Raw genomic sequence first — 21,920 nt, 5'->3', positions numbered from 1 at the left:
CAGCTACAGGCTGGGAGAGCTTCAAGGAAGCTTCATTTTTAGTTTTATTTTAAATGAACCGAAAATACCCAAACATTTTCTGATATTTTTAGCCAAGTTGATTTTTGGTTTGTTCTTTTAGTTACAAACCAAATGTAGACGTATTCATTATGAAAAATACATTCATTTAAAATGAATGCATATCCCTGCTTAATTTATTATTCTATGAACTAAATTTCTTGCTGTTTGGGAATTTGATAAAGCTGTTTCTTTGCTTATTTTTCCAACTTAACTGCTATAAATCAATAAAACAAATAGACAAATAAATAAATAGACAACTCCCAACCACTTCTTTCTCAAATCTACCTTTTTGTGCCTGATTAAGGGGCACAGAAAAATTTTATATAAAAAAATATACATTTATATAATTAGAGCCAACTAAAATTTTGGACAAATAAGTGCAAAATAAATTCTGAGTCAAACTTGGTATATAAAATACTGCCCTTTAAGAAGTCTGTGAAATTCATTTTGCATAATAGTAATCAATTACTGGCAACACACAAATGGGTGCAAAATTAACCCTAATTAAAACTGAAAAAATGGTTTATTTTAATTAAAAGGAAAATAGATTAGGAAGAATTACTTGTCATTGATTGCTTTATATCAGAAAATTAAGTAAGCAATTTAGGTCAAATTTTGACATCTGCAAACAGAATAGAAAATTAAATACATTTCAGGGGCAGTTTGATTATTAACATTGCATTCAATCTTGTGGTAATTATTTCAAGCTGATTTGGTTTACTCTCTGTAGGGATCCTGTTAGACCCCTACTAGAGTTAGGTAGAAGAATATATCAGTTGCTGTGGGGAGAGATCTAGTGATAACATTTGTGGGTTTACAGCTCCTCCATGTGGAAGTTCATGAATGGTTTGCCCCTCTGACACTTAGAGCCTGAGCACCATTTTGCCTTGTGGATTCCCCTTTTGTTTTTGCATAGGCAGCATGTCCTAGGCTGTTTTCTTATCTTTCTATTGATTAAGTTCTGTCTTCATGAGCATTTTATTTGGATGGGAGTTCTTTCTACCCTTCCAATCCACCTTTATGCCTTAAATCAATTTATTTAACATTGGAGTGCCCAATCTATTAGAACTCAGTTAAGCTTCCTTAAATTTTCTCTTCAATTGAATGGGAGAGGTTCACTTCATGCATGCTGGACTTGAGATTATCAAGATCCAAGTAAATGATGATTTCTAGCTATCCTAATGAGAGTAAGAAGGAGAGAGGAGAGCAAGGAGTGGGAGTGGATCCCCAACTGGGCTTACGGGCATCTACAAAAGATATGGAGAAAAGGAGCTACAGGTATCTTCATGATATTGAACAGGAGAGAAGGAGAAAGATTTGTGCCTTTCAGGTATAGTGAGAAAACTAAGGATATATATATATATATATATATATATATATATATATAACACATAAACAAATAAATAAATAAATGAATTGCCTTTAACCTCTGACTTAAAAAAGACTGAAAGAAGTCACAAACTAAAAAGCACTTGTAACAACTTAAAAAATAATGCACACAACTGTAGAGATTTTGCATCATTATTTGCACCTTATCAGCACATGAGAAATGTTGGAAACCACCAAGCAATTCTCCTTCTGAATTATTGAGTATTAACTTTATTATTCTTTGAGCTGTGATTATTACTGCTGTGTACAAAGACTTAAAAGTGAGTATATAAAGAGCAATGTGAGGACTCTGAAAGGAAACTTTCCTTATCTCATAAAACCTTAGAGCAACATGTTTTAGTATAGTAGCAGTGTCCATTTAAAAATAAAATGTAAAAAATGGCTTCTGGAACTGTTATCAGGGTTTCACCATCACAGAGGTTACACATTAGCAACAAGATTCTACAAAGGTAACAACATTAAACTACATATCTCTTAGATACATAAATACATATAGTAGTCAGAAAAGATAAGATAAACTGCTGCATATGTCAAATAAACAATTGAACATGCAACTAGGACTAAACACAGGGATTCTGAAAGTAGCAATATAAGATTCCATAGGCTAGCTGATTTTACATACAGGACAGCAGAGGAAAAGATAAGCACTTGGATTGGTCTTTCTAATTTTTTTTTGGCTGGTACCAGAAGCTCCTAATAGCTGAACAGGTACTCTATAGCACTCTATGAACTCCAGAATGAAGCTCCTTTCCAATGCAAGTAAAAGGAAGGGCATTAGTGGTATGTTTAGAGACTGAAATCAGACTCAATATACTCTGGTTTACAAGTGTGGTTCACTCCTGTTGAGGTATGCACACAATTAACCCATATAGAGATATTACCCCAAAGAAGATTCTGTTACAATGCAAGTATCAAGAAGAACATTAGCAGTAAATTGAAAGTTCATACTTAACATACCCTGGCTTATAAGTATGTTATAAGGTATGCACAAAATTAACCCATTCAGTAATTTTACCCCTGTAGGATGGCCAGGCAACTTTATATTGCTAAAGTTGTTTCCACATTTACTACTTCTGCCACTGTCCAGACAGATATCCTAAAACACTGTGAGAAATGAGACCAGTGTGAGAGTTGTCTGCAGGTTGACTCCCTCAGACAATAGATGGTGGATCTGAGAGAGGAGGTGGCAAGGCTGAGAATCATCCATGAGAATGAGGACTACATTGATGAAATATTTATTACTTATTGGAGAACTCAAGCAGAGAAGAAGGTGAAACTGGACCACAAGATGACAGCAGGATCCAAATTACTACAGCCATTAGACCCTTCACCCCAACTCCAATTCCCTTCAAGCTGAAGAACCGGTATGCAGCCCTGGAATTAGTGAGGAGAAATCATTCCAGGATGAGGAGGAACTGGAGGAGAATAAACCAAACCTTGTAAAATCCAAAGTTGAAAGCTCAACAACCACTGCATCTAGGAGGCAGAGAATAGTTGTGAGTGGAGACTCACTTCTGAGAAGCAGGGAGGAGTCTATCTGCTGACCAGACATGTTGTACTGGGAAGTGTGCTGACTGCCTCGTGTCAGGTACTGAGACATTAAAGAGAGATTTCTGAGAATTATCAAACCTACTAAGTGACTACTATCAGATGTTCTTACATGTTGGCACTAACGATACTGCTAGAAGAGCTTTATAAATGATAAATAGTAGTAGCACCACACAGAGCATATCAAAAGTGAATTCATGATAAAAATAAATACAAATATGCAAAAGTCTCAAATAGCAACAGGCATGTAAAAACATTTAAGTAAATGGTGCCTGCTTTACAACCCGATGTACATATATTTATTGGCTTTATTACCAGACTTTTGAATATGAAATTTATCCAAAGTTGTTTACAGTTCATTAGAATAGCAGCAGATGAGCAAAAGGAAATTTGCAATTTTACAAAAGATAGTATAAATAATTTAAAGTAACAGCAGTTTAAATAGCAGCAATTTGACATTTCAGCTTGATAGTATAAAGGTGCTAAATAAATACTGACTAAATTTGACTGGCTACATTTTACAAATATAGTGAAAATACAAATTATTTAATTCAGGAAATAAACTAGATGTAGCAAATGTTTGTAGCAGCATAATTCAGCAATATGTCTAAGGCATTCAAGGTGATCCCATGTACTGGCCTGTAGTCCCTCACAGGTCCAGATTCAGTAAGCCAACAAATAGACAAGTTATCTGGCTAAAGTTAGCCAGATAACTTGTCCCACATATTCAGTGGGATAACTGTCCTGCTGAATATTCTCTTTTAAAGTTATCCGGCTACATGTAGGTCTTTTTTTTAAGTTGCTGTGCTAATTAACTGGATATCTTTGACAATATGTTTAGAGACAATATGTTTAGAGACCTTACTCATTTCACTCTCCGACCAAATTTTGAAAGGTCTTGACAAAGGTCTCTCACACATCCTCATTCTCCTAGACATCTCCGCTGCTTTCGACACCATCAAACATCAAATCCTATTAGAACGTCTTAGCAGCATTGGCATCTCAGGCCTGACTCTACAATGGTTCCACTCATACCTAGCTGAAAGACAATTTAGCGTACAAATGGGAAACTCCACTTCCAAGCCGCACAACCTCGCTCAAGGAGTACCTCAAGGCTCATCACTATCATCTACGCTTTTCAATATATATCTCTTCCCCCTCTGCCATCTCCTTACTAAACTTGACCTTCCGCACTTCATATATGCCGATGATGTGCAGATACTTATCCCTGTTAAAGACTCAATACACAAAGCTATGGAAATTTGGAAATCCGCCCTCTCTGAAATTAGCAGCCTCTTATCCAACAACTTTCTCGCCCTCAACGCTACTAAAACGGAACTCATCCTCATATCACCCCCCAACGTCACCCCCACCCTTCTTATGACCCCCCCACTCACACACAACAATGTTCCTACCACTAATCTCACCTTCCCCACCCATGTACGAAGCCTCGGCGTATCCATTGACTGTCACCTTAACTGCAAGAAATTCATCAATAATACCCTCAAAGACTGCTTCTACAAACTGCACACCCTAAAAAGACTCAAACCCCTCCTACATCTCAACGACTTCCGCACAATATTACAAGCCCTCATATTAACGAAAATAGATTACCGCAACTCCCTGTTATTAGGCTTGCCTAAAAACACCATACAGCCTTTACAACTCCTCCAAAATGCAGCCGCCCAGATACTCACCAACACTCACAAAAACGATCACATAACCCCGGTACTCAAACATCTACATTGGTTACCCGTATCATCTAGAATTACCTTCAAAGCCCTCACACTAATACGTTTGTAGCAGCATACCAGAACATGCACTGGTACAAAGAACATTTCTCATTTCACAACAGCAATAGACCTACTAGAAAACAATATCTAGCTACACTACACACCCCCTCACCTAAGCTTACTAAACTCCGCACCACAAACGAAAGGGCCCTATCCCTAGCAGGCCCGCTTCTTTGGAATAAGCTACCCACCTCCCTCCGCCAAGAAACTTGCCCAAAAATATTCAGGCAAAACCTGAAGACCTGGTTCTTCAAACACTCTTACACCTAACTTTCACACAATCCCTCACCCCCCCCTGAAGACCAATCTCTCTCACCCCCCCCCCTCTCCAATTCCTAACCTCTCTCCTTCCCTCTCCCCCCCCACTTACTTTCCACCTCCTATCTACCCCCCTCTCTAAAGTGTATTTTATCAGGACAACATATTGTGTATATAATTTCTACTTGTATAATCTAATCTGCTATTTGTATAATCTTGTATAATCTACTCTGTTATTTATATGTTTTTTAATGTTCCTTATATAATTATGCAATAATTGTAAAGCCTGTTGCTAAGTTCTGTTCGGTGTAAACCGACGAGATGTTCCCAACGTTCGTCGGTATATAAAAGTTATTAAATAAATAAATAAAATATCTGGTTACATAAAATATTATCCCACCACACAAGGCCAGATAATTTTAGATCTGCTCCAAAGCAGGTCTAAAGCTATCGAGCTAACTTAGGGGGTCATTCACTAAAGCTTTATTGCGTGCGTTAGGGCGCTAACGCACGTGATATAATGCAAATAGGGGGGAGGAGTCGGGGTGGGGGAAGGGAGGAGTCGGCGGTGTCTTTGCTGCCGGCGATAATGTTACCAATGTTATCATCGGCAGTAGTGCACCGAATAGCACCACCTTTCACGGTGACACTATTCGGTGTGAAAGCCGGCAGCGAAGACACCGTGGTGGTGTGAAGGCTGCAGGCTTTCACAGGCCCGCCCCCTGCCCCCCGTTTTCACTGGATTCATCATTCTGTGATGAATGATTAATCCAGGCCTTAGCCGGATATAATTCAAAATCGGCTAAGTTGGCTGGATAACTTAAGTCCTCCCTGACACACCCCAGGAACACCTCTTTTTTATCCTTCTAAATTATAGCTGCATGATGACTTATCCAGCTATAATTTAGCCAGATAAGAGGCTGAATATGGCACAACTTGCCATTTAGACGGATAAGTTGTTAGTTATCCATCTAAATGGCTTTTGAATATTTATCTCTCAGTGTCTTTGAGCTTCACGTTTGGCATTAAAGGCATAATAGAAAAGCCAGACTTTTGTTTCATAAATTGACAGTAATAATTTATTTCTTGAAGCTCTATTGGGAGGAAATTCCAGAGGAAAGATGCTGTTCCCAAGAAGACCTGTTTTGGGTGTCTGTTCTTTTAATTGTTTTAGAGAACAGAATTGACAGTGAGGATCTGAGTAGAGATCTCAGTGGTCTAGAAGGTAAATATACAAATAGCCTTTTGCTCATTCACCATTCTTTTCCTAATTCCTGTTTGCTTTTTTGACTGCCACAGCACTCTGAGCCGATGATTTCAATGTATTATCCACTATGATGCCTAGATCTCTTTCTTGGGTGGTAGCTCCTAATATGGAAACTAACATCGAGTAATTATATCATGGGTTATTTTTCCCTATATGCATCACCTTGCACTTACCACATTCAATTACATTGGCCATTTGGATGCCCAATTTTCCAGTCTTACAAGATCCTCCTGCAATTTATCACAATCCACTTGTGATTTAACTACTCTGAATAATTTTGTATCATCTGCAAATTTGATTACCTCACTCGTCGTATTCCTTTCCAGATCATTTATAAATATATTGAAAAACACGGGTCCCAGTACAGATTCCTGTGGCACTCCACTGCCCACCCCACTCCACTGAGAAACGTTTCCATTTAATCCTACTCTCTGTTTCCTGTCTTTTAACCATTTTGTAATCCACAAAAGGATATTGCCACCTATCCCATGACTTTTTAGTTTTCCTAGAAGCCTCTCATGAGGAACTTTGTCAAATGTGTTCTGAAAATCTAAATACATTACATCTACCAGTTCATCTTTATCTACATGTTTATTAACCCATTCAAAAAATTGAAGCAGATTTGTGAGGCAAGACTTGCCTTGGGTAAATCCATGCTGACTTTGTTCCATTAACCCATGCCTTTCTATATGTTCTGTGATTTTGATCTTTAGAATACTTTTCACTATTTTTCCTGGCACTGAAGTCAGGCTAACTGGTCTTTAGTTTTCTGGATCACCTCTGGAGTCCTTTTTAAATATTGGGGTTACATTAGCCACCCTCCAGTCTTCAGGTACAATGGATGATGTTAATGATAGGTTGCAAATTTTTACTAATAGATCTGAAATTTCATTTTTTAGTTCCTTCAGAACCCTGAGGTGTATACCATCCAGACCAGGTGATTTACTACTCTTCAGTTTGTAAATCAGGCCTACCATATCTTCTTGGTTTACCATGATTTGGTTCAGTCCATCTGAATCATTACCCATGAAAACTTTCTCCAGAACAGGTATCTCCCTAACATCCTCTTCAGTAAATACCGAAGCAAAGAAATTGTTTAATTCTCTACCCTTCACAATATGGATTCAGGAAATCGTTAAGCACAGAATCTCTTCTAATTTCCTTAACAGATTACCTCATCCTAGGCCTAGACAAAGGCCAGTCCTACCTTTTGATTCTCTTGGACCTCTCAGCCGCCTTTGATACTGTTAACCACTCCATGCTCCTAAACCAATTATTGAACATCGGCATAACAGGCTCCGCACTGTCCTGGTTCCACTCATTCTTGAAAAACAGAGGCTTCAAGGTAAAAATACACAGCAAAGAATCTAAACGCTACCCTTCTTCTCAAGGAGTACCCCAAGGTTCATCCCTCTCACCTACCCTCTTTAATATCTACCTCCTCCCTCTCTGCCAGCTATTAACCAACTTGAACCTTAAACACTACCTTTATGCCGACGATGTCCAGATAGTGATACCAATCAAAGAATCCATTAAAAAAACCCTCGATCTTTGGGAATATTGTCTGCAAGAAATCAACTCCCTCCTCTCCAGTATGAATTTAAACCTAAATTCTTCAAAAACGGAACTCCTTCTCATATCCTCTGAGAACTGCCACACCCCCACAATTCCTCCAGCTAATTTACAAACAACAAAAGTAAGAGATTTGGGCGCAATCATCGATAATAGGCTTAACTTAAAAGCTTTCATAAACCAAACCACTAAAGACTGCTTTCATAAACTGCATGTTCTAAAAAGAATAAGACCACTGTTCCACAACCATGACTACAGGACTATCCTACAAGCAATAATCTTCTCCAAGTTAGACTATTGCAATTCTTTATTATTAGGTATCCCATCAGCACATACTAAACCGCTACAAATGGTTCAAAATACGGCAGCCAGAATTCTAACAAACACAAGGAGAAGAGAGCACATCTCCCCAATCCTTAAAGATTTACACTGGCTGCCAATCCATTTCAGAATTCTTTATAAGTCAATCACAATAATCTACAAAACTATCCAACAAATCGCTCCTCTCAACCTACAAATCCCTTTCATAAAGCATACATCCTCCAGACCCATAAGAGAGTACTACAAAGAGTCTCTGCAGGTACCGCCTTCCAAAACTTCCCTCCACATAACTTACAGAGATAGGGCTTTCTCCACAGCAGGACCCACTCTTTGGAACTCCATACCAACGAAACTAAGACAGGAACCCTGCTTACTGACATTCAGAAAAAGACTCAAAACATGGCTTTTCAAACAAGCCTTCCCAGACTCAGATTAAACCCAATTCTCTCCAACATTCAACCTCCAAGCAACAACTTTCTTTTTACAACCATCCTGGCAACCTACCCTAAGCATTATAAACATCCAGAATTTTCATTATTTCTGATCTCTTCTTTATTGTTAAAAACTACATTTATTTGAATTGATCAATTCATTGTAAATCACACACTTCCCTTTTTGGAAAGTCTACCATTTTACGGGTTAATATACTATGTTAAAGTTACTATCTTTTCTTCTTCTTGCTCCTAGTTGTACAACTCCTTGTTTTATTGTAACTGCATCTATAGTATGTTTAGTACATATTATCTCGTTCTCTGTTACGGTTATCACCCCATTGTTTATTGTAAACCGGCTTGATGTGACATTTTCACGAATGCCGGTATAGAAAAAATCTAAATAAATAAATAAATCTTTCCACGATGGTCTTATCTTCTCTAAGTGCCCCTTTAACCCCCTGATCATCTAACGGTCCAACAGACTCCCTTGCAGGCTTCCTGCTTCGGATATATTTTTTAAAGTTTTTACTGTGAGTTTTTGCCTCTACGACCAACTTCTTTTCAATTCTCTCTTAGCCTGTTTTACATTTAACTTGCCAGTGCTTATGCTTTATCCTAATTTATTCTGTTGGATCCTTCTTCCAATTTTTGAATGAAGATCTTTTGGCTAAGATAGCCTCTTTCACCTCACCTTTTAACCATGCCGGTAATTGTTTTACCTTCCTTCCATCTTTCTCAATGTGTGGAATCTGGACTGTGCTTCTAGGATGGTTTTTTTTTTTTAACAATGTCCACACCTCTTGCACACTTTTTACCTTTGAGCTGCTCCTTTCAGTTTTTTTCTAACTATTTTTCTCATTTTATGAAAGTTTCCCTTTTGATAGTTTAGCACTAGAGCTGTGGATTTGCTTACTGTCCCCCTTGCAGTCATTAATTCAAATTTGATCATATTACGATCACTATTACCAAGTGGCCCCACCACCGTTACCTCTTTCACCAAATCCTGTGCTCCACTGAGAATTAGATCTAAAATTGCTCCCTCTCTCGTCGGTTCCTGAATTAATTGCTCCAAAAAATATAATTTATTCCATTCAGGAACTTTTGCTCTCTAGCATATCCCGATGTTACATTTACCCAGTCAATATTGAGGTAATTGAAATCTTCCATTATTACTGTACTACCAATTTGGTTAGCTTTCCTAATTTCTCTTAGCATTTCACTGTCCATCTCACCATCTTGGCCAGGTGGACAATAGTATACTCCTATCACTATACTCCTCCCCAACACACAAGGGATTTCTACCCATAAAGATTCAATTATGCATTTAGTCTCATGCAGGATCTTTATCCTGTTGGACTCTATGCCATCCCGGACATAAAGCGCCACCCCACCTCCCAGGTGCTCCTCTCTGTCATTGCTATATCATTTGTACCCCAGTATAGCATTGTCCCATTGGTTATCCTCCTTCCACCATATCTCTGAGATGCCAATTAAGACTATATCATCATTCACTGCTATACATTATAATTCTCCCATCTTACTTCTTAGACTTCTGGCATTAGCATACAAAGATTTCAAAGTGTGTTTTTTGTTTGTATTTTCATTCTGCTTTTTAATTGCTAGGGATAAATTGGAATTTTATAGCTCAGGTGAGTTTTTAATTACAGGCACTTGGACTACTTTTCTTATTATTGGAACCTCACTGTTGGGATGCCCTAATTCTAATACATCATTAGTATCCTTTGAAGATACCTCCCTCTGAACCATGCACTGCTGAGCAACTGTCAGCTTTCCCCTTTGTTCTAGTTTAAAAGCTGCTCTCTCTCTTTTTAAAGGTTAGTGCCAGCAGTCTGGTTCCATCCTGGTTAAGGTAGATCCCATCCCTTCAAAAAAGATTCCCCCTTCCCCAAAAGGTTCCCCAGTTCCCTGAGTCACATCATGATGATGTTGCTCTCCAAAGGACAATTAAATGCAAGACACCCGGAGCTCAGTGCTTCGGCAACAGATCCCCTGAGCGCTTTGTCCCTCAGTACAAGTTGCTTCTTCATTGGTTCCCCATGCTTCCATTTTCGTGACTACTTCCTCTGACTTGCTCCTAGTGTTTGTTGTTTCCTGGTCCAGCCCTCTTTGTTATTCACCCTTCATTGTTTGCCTTGGACTGCTCTTCTGGTTTGATCTCGGCATGGACTTGAACTCCCTTGGATCACTGCCTAGACCGAACCATCTGCCTGGAATTGGAACTTGCTGTCTGTCATCTGCCTTGACTCCTGACTTGTCCTTACTTTTATGCTGTCTGCTGCCGGCACCAAATTTTGCTGGACTTTGACTTTGCTTCCAGACTACTCCTGGGATCTACCTAAGACCTGCTGGCCATCAGAACTCAAAGGTTCAACCTGTGGGGGATATGGTTGGTAAGGCGAAGCATCCACTGGTCCCTCTTTGGGGTAAGTCTGCCTCCTGTTGTAGGTTCAATACAGTCCACTTTACTAATAGTTTTCCGAGGCCATGGACCCAATAGACTTGGCAGCATTGCAGGCCATCCCAGTACTCACCACTCAGATTCAGCAGCAACAGAATGCTCTGGATCGCATGACTGGGGTTCTAGAGAGGCTTGCAGTTCACATAGCACCCACTCCCATTCCCACACCTGTACTAGCTCCTCCACCTAGACCCCCTTCCATAGGAGCACCAGTGCTTTAACAGCTACCACCACCCTGCTTCACTGGAGACTCCCGTGAGAGCAGGGGTTTTATTAATCATTGTCGGATGCATTTTTCACTTCAGGCAGCACTCTTCCAAATGGCTAAGACCAAGGTCAAGTTTATTTTGTCTCTTCTTGGTGGCATCGTCTTGGCCTGTGGGAGCAGGAAGACCCAATCTTAGAAGACCTGAATTGCTTCCTCAGAGCTTCCATCTGGCCTTCGATGAGTCTGGTCACACTATATCAGCTGTTTCTGAACTCCTACAGATCCGTCAGGTGTCCCGCATGTTGGAAGAATATGCCATGTATTTCCGGACATTAGCATCTAACTCCAGTGGGGACCTGATAGTCTGACAGCTGACTTCTGTTAGGGGCTGCCTGATGCCATCAAGGATGAACTCACTGGGTGGGATCCACCGAGTCCCTTGATGACCTGATCCATGTGGCAATATGATTAGACATGTGCTTTCGGGAAAGGACCAGAGAACGCCTCCAGAGTTGTTGTCCAGCACACCTGGCACCTAACATCCAGCACCCAATTGTTCCTGCTCAACATGCAGAACTTGTGGAACCACCGAGAAACCTATGCAACTTGACCATCTATGAATCACTCTCAAGAAACTCTGGCACCACCGCTGGTGTTCCTTTGCTTCTATTGCATGGGCCCAGGACATAATGAGGCACATTGCCCACTCAAGGCAGGAAACCCTTGGACCTAGGCATGATGGGAGAGGCCACTCTAGGTCACCCAGACACCTTTCCACAGACCCTACTCCCCATCAGTTTGCTCCTTGAAGAAGTTAAGATACACCTTCAAGCGTTCCTGGACAATGATGCCACTGGAAACGTAATTGATGAATGTGCATTTCACCAATTTTGTATCCCCACAGAAGCTGTAAGGCTGGTTCTCACAGTATCATTTGTCTTGGGGGAACTGCTACCTGGAAAAACTGTGCAGATAACTAAAGCTTTAACTATGAACACCAGCCATTTACATCAAGAGCAACTGCCATTCCATTTTATACCTTCAGCGTTAACCAGATATTTTTGGGTTTACCCTGGATGATCTGGCATTCTCCCCTGACTGGGAAATGCTGCAGTTAACTAAGTGGAGACCCACCTGCCACCAGCAATGCCTAACTTGGGTCCAGCCTACTACCTTACACTTCCTATATTCCATTCCAATGATTCTGGGACTGTCCAAGGCCGAAACCGATTTCACCGAAGTCTGTAGTAAGAGACTGGCAGAAATCTTACCACCATATCGGGTATATGACTGCCCAATTGAATTACTGCCCGGAATGATGCTTCTACAAGGAAGGGTGTACCCTTTGTTCCATCCTGAGACATAGGCCATGTCCTTCTATGTTCAAGATAATCTTGCAAGGTGTTTCATTAGACCTTCCACCTCCCTTGTGGGGGGCAGGCTTCTTCTTTGTAGCAAAACCGATACCCCCTTCCACTTATCACTGAGATATTTAATTATTTGAAGGGTGCTCCTACCATGTGACAGGGGCTGACCAATGGCACCGGTAGCCCCTGTGACATAGTAAGGGCAAAGGCTATCGGCGCCATTTTTATTACTGGCAGCCGATGGCCCGAGTGCAGGAGATCGCTCCCGGACCCCCACTGGACCACCAGGGCTTTTGGCAGGTCTTGGGGGACCCTCCTGACCCCCACAAGACTTGCCAAAAGTCCAGCAGGGGTCCGGGAGCGACCTCCTGCACTCGGACCGTCAGCTGCCAGTATTCAAAATGGCGCCGATAGCCTTTGCCCTTACTATGTCACAGGGGCTACCGGTGCCATTGGTCAGCCCCTGTCACATGATAGGAGCACAAGATGGCGCCGGCCATCCAGTGCTCCTACCATGTGACAGGATCTGGCCAATGGCACGGATACCCTATCACATGGTAAGGGCAAAGGGCCATCGGCGCCATTTTGATTAGTGGCAGCCGACGGCCCGGGAGCGAGAGGACGGCCCGGAGTGGGAGATCGCGGGAGATCGCTCCCGGGACCCCCACTGGACCACCAGGTACCTGTAAAAAAAATTTGGGGGGGGGTCGGGAGGGTGGGGGAAGTTAAGGGGTTACTTTTAAAGGGTCGGGTTGGGTTTTTTGTTTATCGGCTTGGGTGCAGCCGATAAACAAAACCGCGATCGGGCCCGATTGAAAAAACCCAAATGTGAATCGGAACCGGAATCCGAACGGATTCCGGTTCACATCTCTAATCCTCATGCCCATTCTCTCACACACATAAATAACTCTATGTAAACACATGTTTGAGAAGTCAAAGACCAAGCATAATCATTATACATAATCTGCAGTAAATCCTCCAATATACTGGCCCTTGTAGGTCATTTGCTACAGCCAAGTAAATTAACACTACCCCCAGGCCACTTGACCTGTAGGCCACTTGACCACAGACCCCAACCAACCCAGCAAGAAGCTAGTCACCCACAGGGCTGAACCCAGACTCTACAGCACATCACAAACCCAAGAAACTCCAAATCATGCAAAGTTTACATTTCCTGCTCTGCTATGCCGCCTGCTGTGACAAAATAGAATGTAAACTGAAAAAAACAACAAAAAGCAACCAACAATAGTATAGCAACAGCAACCGAAAAAACAACACAGAGAGGGGCAAGAGATGTTTTCCAGGTAGGGGAGGAAAGCGTGGGGATTTCTGGTATAAAGGAAAGCCCGGGAGAGGAGCCAACATCAAAATAGGGTGCTCGTGTGCCGGGGCCAACCAGGACCAATTATGGTCTGTTGCCTTGGTTACGCACGAGAAGCTGAGAAGAGGGAGGGGTTTTATTGTTTTTAATTTCAAATATTGTTTGCTAAAATGGCAAATTAAAGGGTGGCGGCAAACGTGCTCCTGGCTTGCCAGAGGCCCATATTATATTTGGCAGATCAGGATGAACCTGAGCTGCCTTCCATAGTCAGCTGCAACAGATCAAAAATATAAAATACCGTATTTTCCGGCGTATAAGACGACTGGGCGTATAAGACGACCCCCCCTTTTTTATACATATTTTTAAGAAAAAAAATAATTTTACACTCAAACAGGAGCAACCCTATCTATGAAAAGGCAACACTACAAATACCGTATATCAGGCCCTAAAAACCAATATACCTCTTATTAGGAAAACAGAACTAGCAAGCAGCTATAGATCCCCACACATAAATAATTGTAAAACTATACTAATAAGCAGAATAAATGTTTCAAAACAGCTATGAACAGAATAACATCCAACAATTAAAAACTCATAAAAACTATTAAACATTCTCCAAACACCAATAAAATATTTCAAAAAAGCAGACACATTACATAATATTAAATAATTAAAATGGCAGTCAATCAAGAAAAATAAACTTAAAAAGCCACCTTTCCTTACCCCCTCCAGCAGCTCTCCTATTCCTCTTCCTCTTCCTTAGGGCCCATGTCTCTCACACACACACACCATACCAGTCATGCCCCCATGACCAGTTTCTGTCTCTCACACACCAATCATTTCCCAAACAGTCTTTGACACACACACCAGACACCTTCCTGAACAGTTTCTCTCATGCCATACACACACACAGGCTTCCCACTCCCGTGTTCTGCTTACCGTACATATACGGGCTTCTCACTCTCATAATCACTTTCTCTGTCTCACATACACACACCAGTCTCTCTCTCATTTCCATGCTCACTCTCCACGTGCACAGGCTTCTCATTCCCTGAATCACATTCTTTCTCTCACATTCACACACACCAGTCTCTTTCTCTCACACACACCGTCACCTTATCAACCAGTCTCTCTCTCATGCACGCGCACACACACACACACAGCCAGCCCTCCTGCTCCCATGCTCTCTCTCACATAATCAGGCTTCTTACTCCCATGCTTTCTCACATACCCAGATTTCTCACTTCCATGCTTTTTCTCTCTCACACTCACATACACATCAGTCATCTCTCTGAGCAGTCACTTTCATTGTCTCTCACACAGGAGCTCTCTGACCAGTTTCTCTCAATCACACACATGCTCTCAATCAAATGCATTCTCTCACTTACACACAGGCTGGCTGCTTCTCTCTCTCTCATGCACGCGCACACACACACACACACAGCCAGCCCTCCCGCTCCCATGCTCTCTCTCACATAATCACATAGCAGCGGCGACCTGCTGTCGCCGCTGCTATTTTTTCACGCGGCACGGCTCTTTCTTCCCGCGCATCACTTCCTGTTCCGGTTCAAAGGGGGGGGGGGGGGGGCGGGAAGAAGAAAAGGGCAGCCGCGGATGCCACAGCTTTTTTTTTTTGCACCGCTGCCGTTCCCGCTGGGCTTGAACGTGCTGATAGCCCAGCGGCAATGGCAGTGCGGTGCGCGGGAAGGAGAAAGCCGTGCAGAATGAAAAAATTGCAGCGGCGATAGCAGGAACGGCCCCGAGCAGTCGAAGGAGCTGTTCCTGCAATTCTAATTTCCTCCTTCAGCCCAATAGAGATTAAGTTTTAAGGTTATATTTTTAAGTACAGGAAAGTTCTTTTTGAAAATATGATAGTTTTAATTTTTCCAGATGTGGCTAAGGCCACACAGGAGAAAAGGAGATAATTTCATATTCTGAGGTCTAGAGTTTTGCAAATGAGAGCATTTTTCTTTTTAAAGTTTCCTTGCAAATGTAATATTAAGCATGATATAAGTATGTACCGTATTTTCCGGCGTATAAGACGACTTTTTAACCCAAGAAAATCTTCTCAAAAGTCGGGGGTCGTCTTATACGCCGGGTATCGTCTTATAGGGCACACCTGCTCTCTTACCAGTTTCTCTCAATCACACACATGCTCTCAATCAAATGCATTCTCTCACTTACACACAGGCTGGCTGCTTCTCTCTCTCTCTCACTTCCACTCCCCCCCGAGCACAAATAGTAGCTGCAGCAGCTTCCTCCTCCAGCCCCCGCAGGCCAAGAAAGAAGAAACCCATCGGCCGCGGGAGGCTCATGGTGCTGTCTCCTTTCCCTATTATCAGCTCCTTCGACTGCTCGGGGCCGTTCCTGCTATCGCCGCTGCAATTTTTTCATTCGGCACGGCTTTCTCCTTCCCGCGCACCGCACTGCCGTTGCCGCTGGGCTATCAGCATGTTCAAGCCCAGCGGGAACGGCAGCGGTGCAAAAACAAAAGCTGTGGCATCCGCGGCTGCCCTTTTCTTCTTCCCGCCCCCCCCCCCCCCCCTTTGAACCGGAACAGGAAGTGATGCGCGGGAAGGAAGAGCCGTGCCGCGTGAAAAAATAGCAGCGGCGACAGCAGGAATGGCCCCGAGCAGTCGAAGGAGCTGGTAATCGGGAAAGGAGACAGCAGCGTGAGCCTCCCGCGGCCGATGGGTTTCTTCTTTCTTGGCCTGCAGGGGCTGGAGGAGGAAGCTGCTGCAGCTACTATTTGTGCTCGGGGGGGAGTGGAAGTGAGAGAGAGAGAGAAGCAGCCAGCCTGTGTGTGAGAGAATGCATTTGATTGAGAGCATGTGTGTGATTGAGAGAAACTGGTAAGAGAGCAGGTGTGCCCTATAAGACGACCCCCGACTTTTGAGAAGATTTTCTTGGGTTAAAAAGTCGTCTTATACGCCGGAAAATACGGTACATACTTATATCATGCTTAATATTACATTTGCAAGGAAACTTTAAAAAGAAAAATGCTCTCATTTGCAAAACTCTAGACCTCAGAATATGAAATTATCTCCTTTTCTCCTGTGTGGCCTTAGCCACATCTGGAAAAATTAAAACTATCATATTTTCAAAAAGAACTTTCCTGTACTTAAAAATATAACCTTAAAACTTAATCTCTATTGGGCTGAAGGAGGAAATTAGAATTGCAGGAACAGCTTGTGTCCCTTCTGAATTTTCCAAACAATCAGATCCAAACTGTCTGAAGAAATTTGTGAAACTTCCTGCTTATCTTCAGGTTTAACTTTCCCCTTTTACCAACAGTAAAGAGAACACTCTGGAAACTGATAGGTGGCATTAGGTGGTATCTTTAAAATTCCCAAAAGAAATCTTTTGAACATTTCATTTGGTGAGATATTTTCAATTTTGGGAAAATTAATCAGGTGTAGGTTCTTCTGTTTAATATTTTCAAAATTTTCCAATGTATTATGTAGTAAAACATTGTCCTTAATTAAAGAGACTTCATTTTGCTGGAGTTTATCAGTTTTTGCCTCGTAGACATCCAGTTTTTTATCGCAGTCTAAAATTTTTATATCCTTTGCCTGAACCTTAAGGATCTCTGATTAACGCTAAACTGTTAACTCTGCAAACTGCTCTAAGCTTTTTCCTAGATCCTCTATAAAAACATATATTGCACCCAACTGACCTAACCAATTAAAAACTGGGCCATGTCAGAATGCTCATGGTCACAGTTCTTTAAGATCTGTGCTGTTTTCCATCACCCAGGTCAGATTCCCCACTCAGGAGAGAAAAACCACAGAGCCCTTGAATATCACCCACATCCTTCTGTGTCTAATCTTTCAGTTGTGCTTATGTCATCAGCCTGCGACTGCTCGGGTGTTTATCGAGCATACTCACAGCCAGTCTAGATTAGCCCCCCCCCCCCCCCCCCCCCCCCCTTCTTTCCGGATCAATGAGGTTTCTGGCACTTGAGAGGCCAGCAACTCACCCATCCTCACTGTACTTCCCAAGTGCCCAACTCCGGAAGAACTGGGAGTCAGAGCCTCATGATGGGTGAAACAGTAAAGTGAACCCAAGGCTAGAGCAGGAAAAGAGTTAGCAGGGAAAAGCCAAGCCTTGTCTTCTCTTTTAACCATGACAAGAAAAACAAACAATAAAGCAGTAGCAAATGTCCACTGAGAGCAAACTAAGAACTGTCAGTTATTTTGCTCTGTCCACCTCTGAGGAGACAATAATGCTTAGTATCTGGAAATTCATTGTACTTGTTCCTACTATTACAAACTTATGTTATTTGGAACATTGCTGCAAAGGGTCCGTCAAAACCCCATTCAGGCATAGCGTTGACACATGTACAACCTGAGTATAGAATGAGAGCAATTATGGTGGGGAATCAGGTTTCAAAAAAACATAAACTATAAGAACATAAGAACATAAGAAAATGCCATACTGGGTCAGACCAAGGGTCCATCAAGCCCAGCATCCTGTTTCCAACAGTGGCCAATCCAGGCCATAAGAACCTGGCAAGTACCTGGCAAGTATGGTAGAACAAGAAAGAAGAATTCAGTAAATTGCAAAAATCAATCAAGTCAAGTAAAAAAGAAAAGTTGATAACTTGAAGAAACGAGCAACTGCTCCCATTTTAACAACACTGGAATGAAATCATTAGTTTTTTCATGTTTTCTGACAAATGCTATTAATCGTATTTATTAGACAATTAGACATGATAGAATGATATATATATATATATATATTTTTATTTTTTTTTTTACTATTAACATTTACTAAAATTATATTTATTGATGTGGAAAATTGCATGATTGTTTTCATGCACAATTTCAAATCTTGCCACCATCCCTAAAATAAACAAATTAAACTAGAGTTTAAAAACTTCCTATGATGTCAGTATCTACTAACCTGGTAACTTTAAATGAGATGGACTTCTGTGTGATGCATCATTCAAATTATGATTCAAGTCTGAAAAAGTAAAAATAATGTTTTCAGATGAAAACTTACTATTATTTCTTTCGTTGGCCCATTTTCCATTATGTCCCTAAAAATCTAGCTCTTTATCATACCCAGGTTTTCACTTGTTGAGTGATTCTGTTTCTACCAAAACCCTGCTTCTGCTCCAATAGCACTTGCATTCTGGTCTATAGAGAAAGTCATGTAGTAGGGTATTGAGAGAAAATATCATGCATGATATAACATGGCAGTCTTGGCTTACAAAAGGGGGAAAGCCTTCACTCCACATACCATAGCCCTGTTTCTTCTTTTAATCCTTTCTACCACACCAACCCATCCCCATACACCCTCATCCTTCCAATCTCCCCATCAGATCTCCTTCCTTTTGCAATCTCCACCCCCAAACACCATACATAATCCTACCAAACACCCTTCCTCTTACTATCCCCCAGAAACCCCCAAGTTCAGCCAGCAGGAGGATAGTCTCATATCTCCCACTGGCTCATCTTCCCTCTTCATAGTAGTGTTGGTTAGTAGGGATGTGAATCGTTTTTTGACGATTTAAAATATCGTCCGATATATTTTAAATCGTCAAAAATCGTTAGAGGCGATATTTAATAGGAATTCCCCCGATTTATCGTCAAAAATCGTAAATCGGGGGAAGGGGGAGGGGAAGGGGGTGGGCGGGAAAACCGGCACACTAAAACATTCCTAAAACCCACCCCTTTAAAATAAATCCCCCACCCTCCCGAACCCCCCCAAAATGTCTTAAATTACCTGGGGTCCAGTGGGGGGGTCCCATTGTGATCTTCCACTCTCGGGCCACGGGTGCGTTGATAGAAATGGCGCCAGCGCTACCTTTGTCCTGTCATATGACAGGGCAAAGGTAGCGCCGGCGCCATTTTGCTTCCTGTCCCCCGACGTCACGAGCGTAGGAGATCGCTCCCGGACCCCCGCTGGACCCCCAGGGACTTTTGGCCAGCTTGGGGGGGCCTCCTGACCCCCACAAGACTTGCCAAAAGTCCAGCGGGGGTCCGGGAATGACCTCCTGCACTCGAATCGTGTTGCCGTACGGCGCCATTTTCTATCAACGCACCCGTAGCCCGAGAGTGGAAGATCACAACGGGACCCCCCCACTGGACCCCAGGTAATTTAAGACATTTGGGGGGAGTTTGGGAGGGTGGAGGATTTATTTTAAAGGGTCGGGGTGGGTTTTAGGGATGTTTTAGTGTGCCGGTTTTCCCGCCCTCCCCGATTTACGATTTACACGATATTTACAAAAACAAAACCGTGACGATTCGATTCCCTCCCCCCAGCCGAAATCAATCGTTAAGACGATCGATCACACGATACACATCTCTATTGGTTAGCAGTGATTCAAACTTTGAAAATGAGTGATTCAAAGTATGAGATGTCACAGAATGGTACTGTTAGGAAGAAAGACACTGAGCCTCTAGGAGATAAGAGATTCTCCTGATAACTTGGCCTGGAAGGTTATGGAGATGTGGAGGAAAACTGGAAAGGGAAGAGGGTGCTTTGATTTGGGGAAAATTAGTACTGGGGAACAGGACTTTATGTAGAACATGTGCTAAAAGGTATGAGATCCACTTAGCTTGCCATTCTTTGCATATTTTATCTTAGTCAATTGGGTAACTTCCCCAAAATAGTAATGTTAGTACATACGGTAGACTCCAAAATTGCTTAGAAATCTCCATCTAAGAAATTAATTGTTGAACTTGTATTTTGCTGTCTGTAATCTGGAGGATCAAATTCTGGACCTTACTTTTTATTTTTAAAGGGATTAATGGGCATGTTTCTGATGTATTTAATATAGATTTGAAATTATATTGATACACAAGATCATTAAGGTCAGTTAGTCAGTCACTTTTAGAAATCCTTTTCTTTAGGCAAATCACCTTGATGAATTTTGTGAGCGCCTTTTCATGATACAAGGCCCAGTTTTATGAATTCTTTTACCCTTAGAGATAAAAAAAGAAATCTCAATCACAAAATTCTGAAAATTGATAAAATCTTTCTTTTTCAATCAAGCCTTTAATATACCCATTTCTTAGGGCTAATCTTTATAATCATCTCAGATTGTAAAATGAATGTGATGTTAAATAGCTGACATTTCAGCTGTATATGTCTAGGTAGTATGGAATTGTTATGATCTATATTTTTGTTGTCTTATTACTTATGTGTGTATTAAATATTAATTATTTGTTTTCTGTTTTTATTATGAATATTGTCATTGTAAACCACTTAGAAATCGATAATAGGTATATAGGTTTAATAAATAAATCAGTAGATATTGCTAAGAAGATATACATGCACAGTATTCCATTGTGTGTTCCAAATTGTTCCTCATAGGCCTCCAGAAGCTAAAATATTGTTAGGTAGATTTCCATAATATTACCTGACATTCAATGATTTGGGTTCATATAACCACCTGATTAGAAGCTATTCAAATGACTGTTCATTCAAATATATTATAATATGCTTTCAAACCAACTTTAGTGGTTTAGATGCCTTTGTGGTTTTCCAATTCCCCCCAATCTATGCCTTAGTTGTTTAGACATCTTTGTGCTGTTTGTGATTTACCATACTCCATGGATTGGTGGTTTAGACACATTTGTTATGGTTGCAATTCACCACACTTGATGCCTTGGGGATTTTGACACATTTGTGCTGTTTGTGATTCCCCACAAAGTATACTTTGGTGATTTATGTAGCGACCAAAGGAAACAAGATCAGTGTATAAAAGAGGCCTTCATTCTTAGAAAAACGTTCCCAACTCTGGCCGAGTTTCACTCTTATGCAGAGCTACCTCAGGGGCAACTGTGTAGGAAAATCTTTAGAGGTAATCATGCCTGTCAGCGATCAGCGTGTTTTCAAATTCTGCAGTTTGGTTCCATGCGATCTGGTGAATTTTATACTAACAACTGTATTT

General features: G+C 41.5%; 1 protein-coding gene across 5 annotated transcripts in view; it reads right to left on the bottom strand.

The window, feature by feature from the left end:
* The window catches only part of PDE1C (phosphodiesterase 1C), a 1,569,255-nt gene that overhangs the window by 56,879 nt on the left and 1,490,456 nt on the right, over positions 1-21,920 (bottom strand). For all 5 annotated transcript variants that reach the window (XM_029589797.1, XM_029589798.1, XM_029589799.1 and 2 more), the window contains one exon: positions 18,923-18,982. In XM_029589797.1, coding sequence (XP_029445657.1) covers positions 18,923-18,982 — 60 coding nt within the window. The remainder of the gene's footprint in view (positions 1-18,922; positions 18,983-21,920) is intronic.

The sequence above is a fragment of the Rhinatrema bivittatum genome, chromosome 2 (assembly GCF_901001135.1).
Source record: "Rhinatrema bivittatum chromosome 2, aRhiBiv1.1, whole genome shotgun sequence".
Taxonomy (NCBI): domain Eukaryota; kingdom Metazoa; phylum Chordata; class Amphibia; order Gymnophiona; family Rhinatrematidae; genus Rhinatrema; species Rhinatrema bivittatum.
This window is presented reverse-complemented; position numbering and strand designations above follow the sequence as displayed.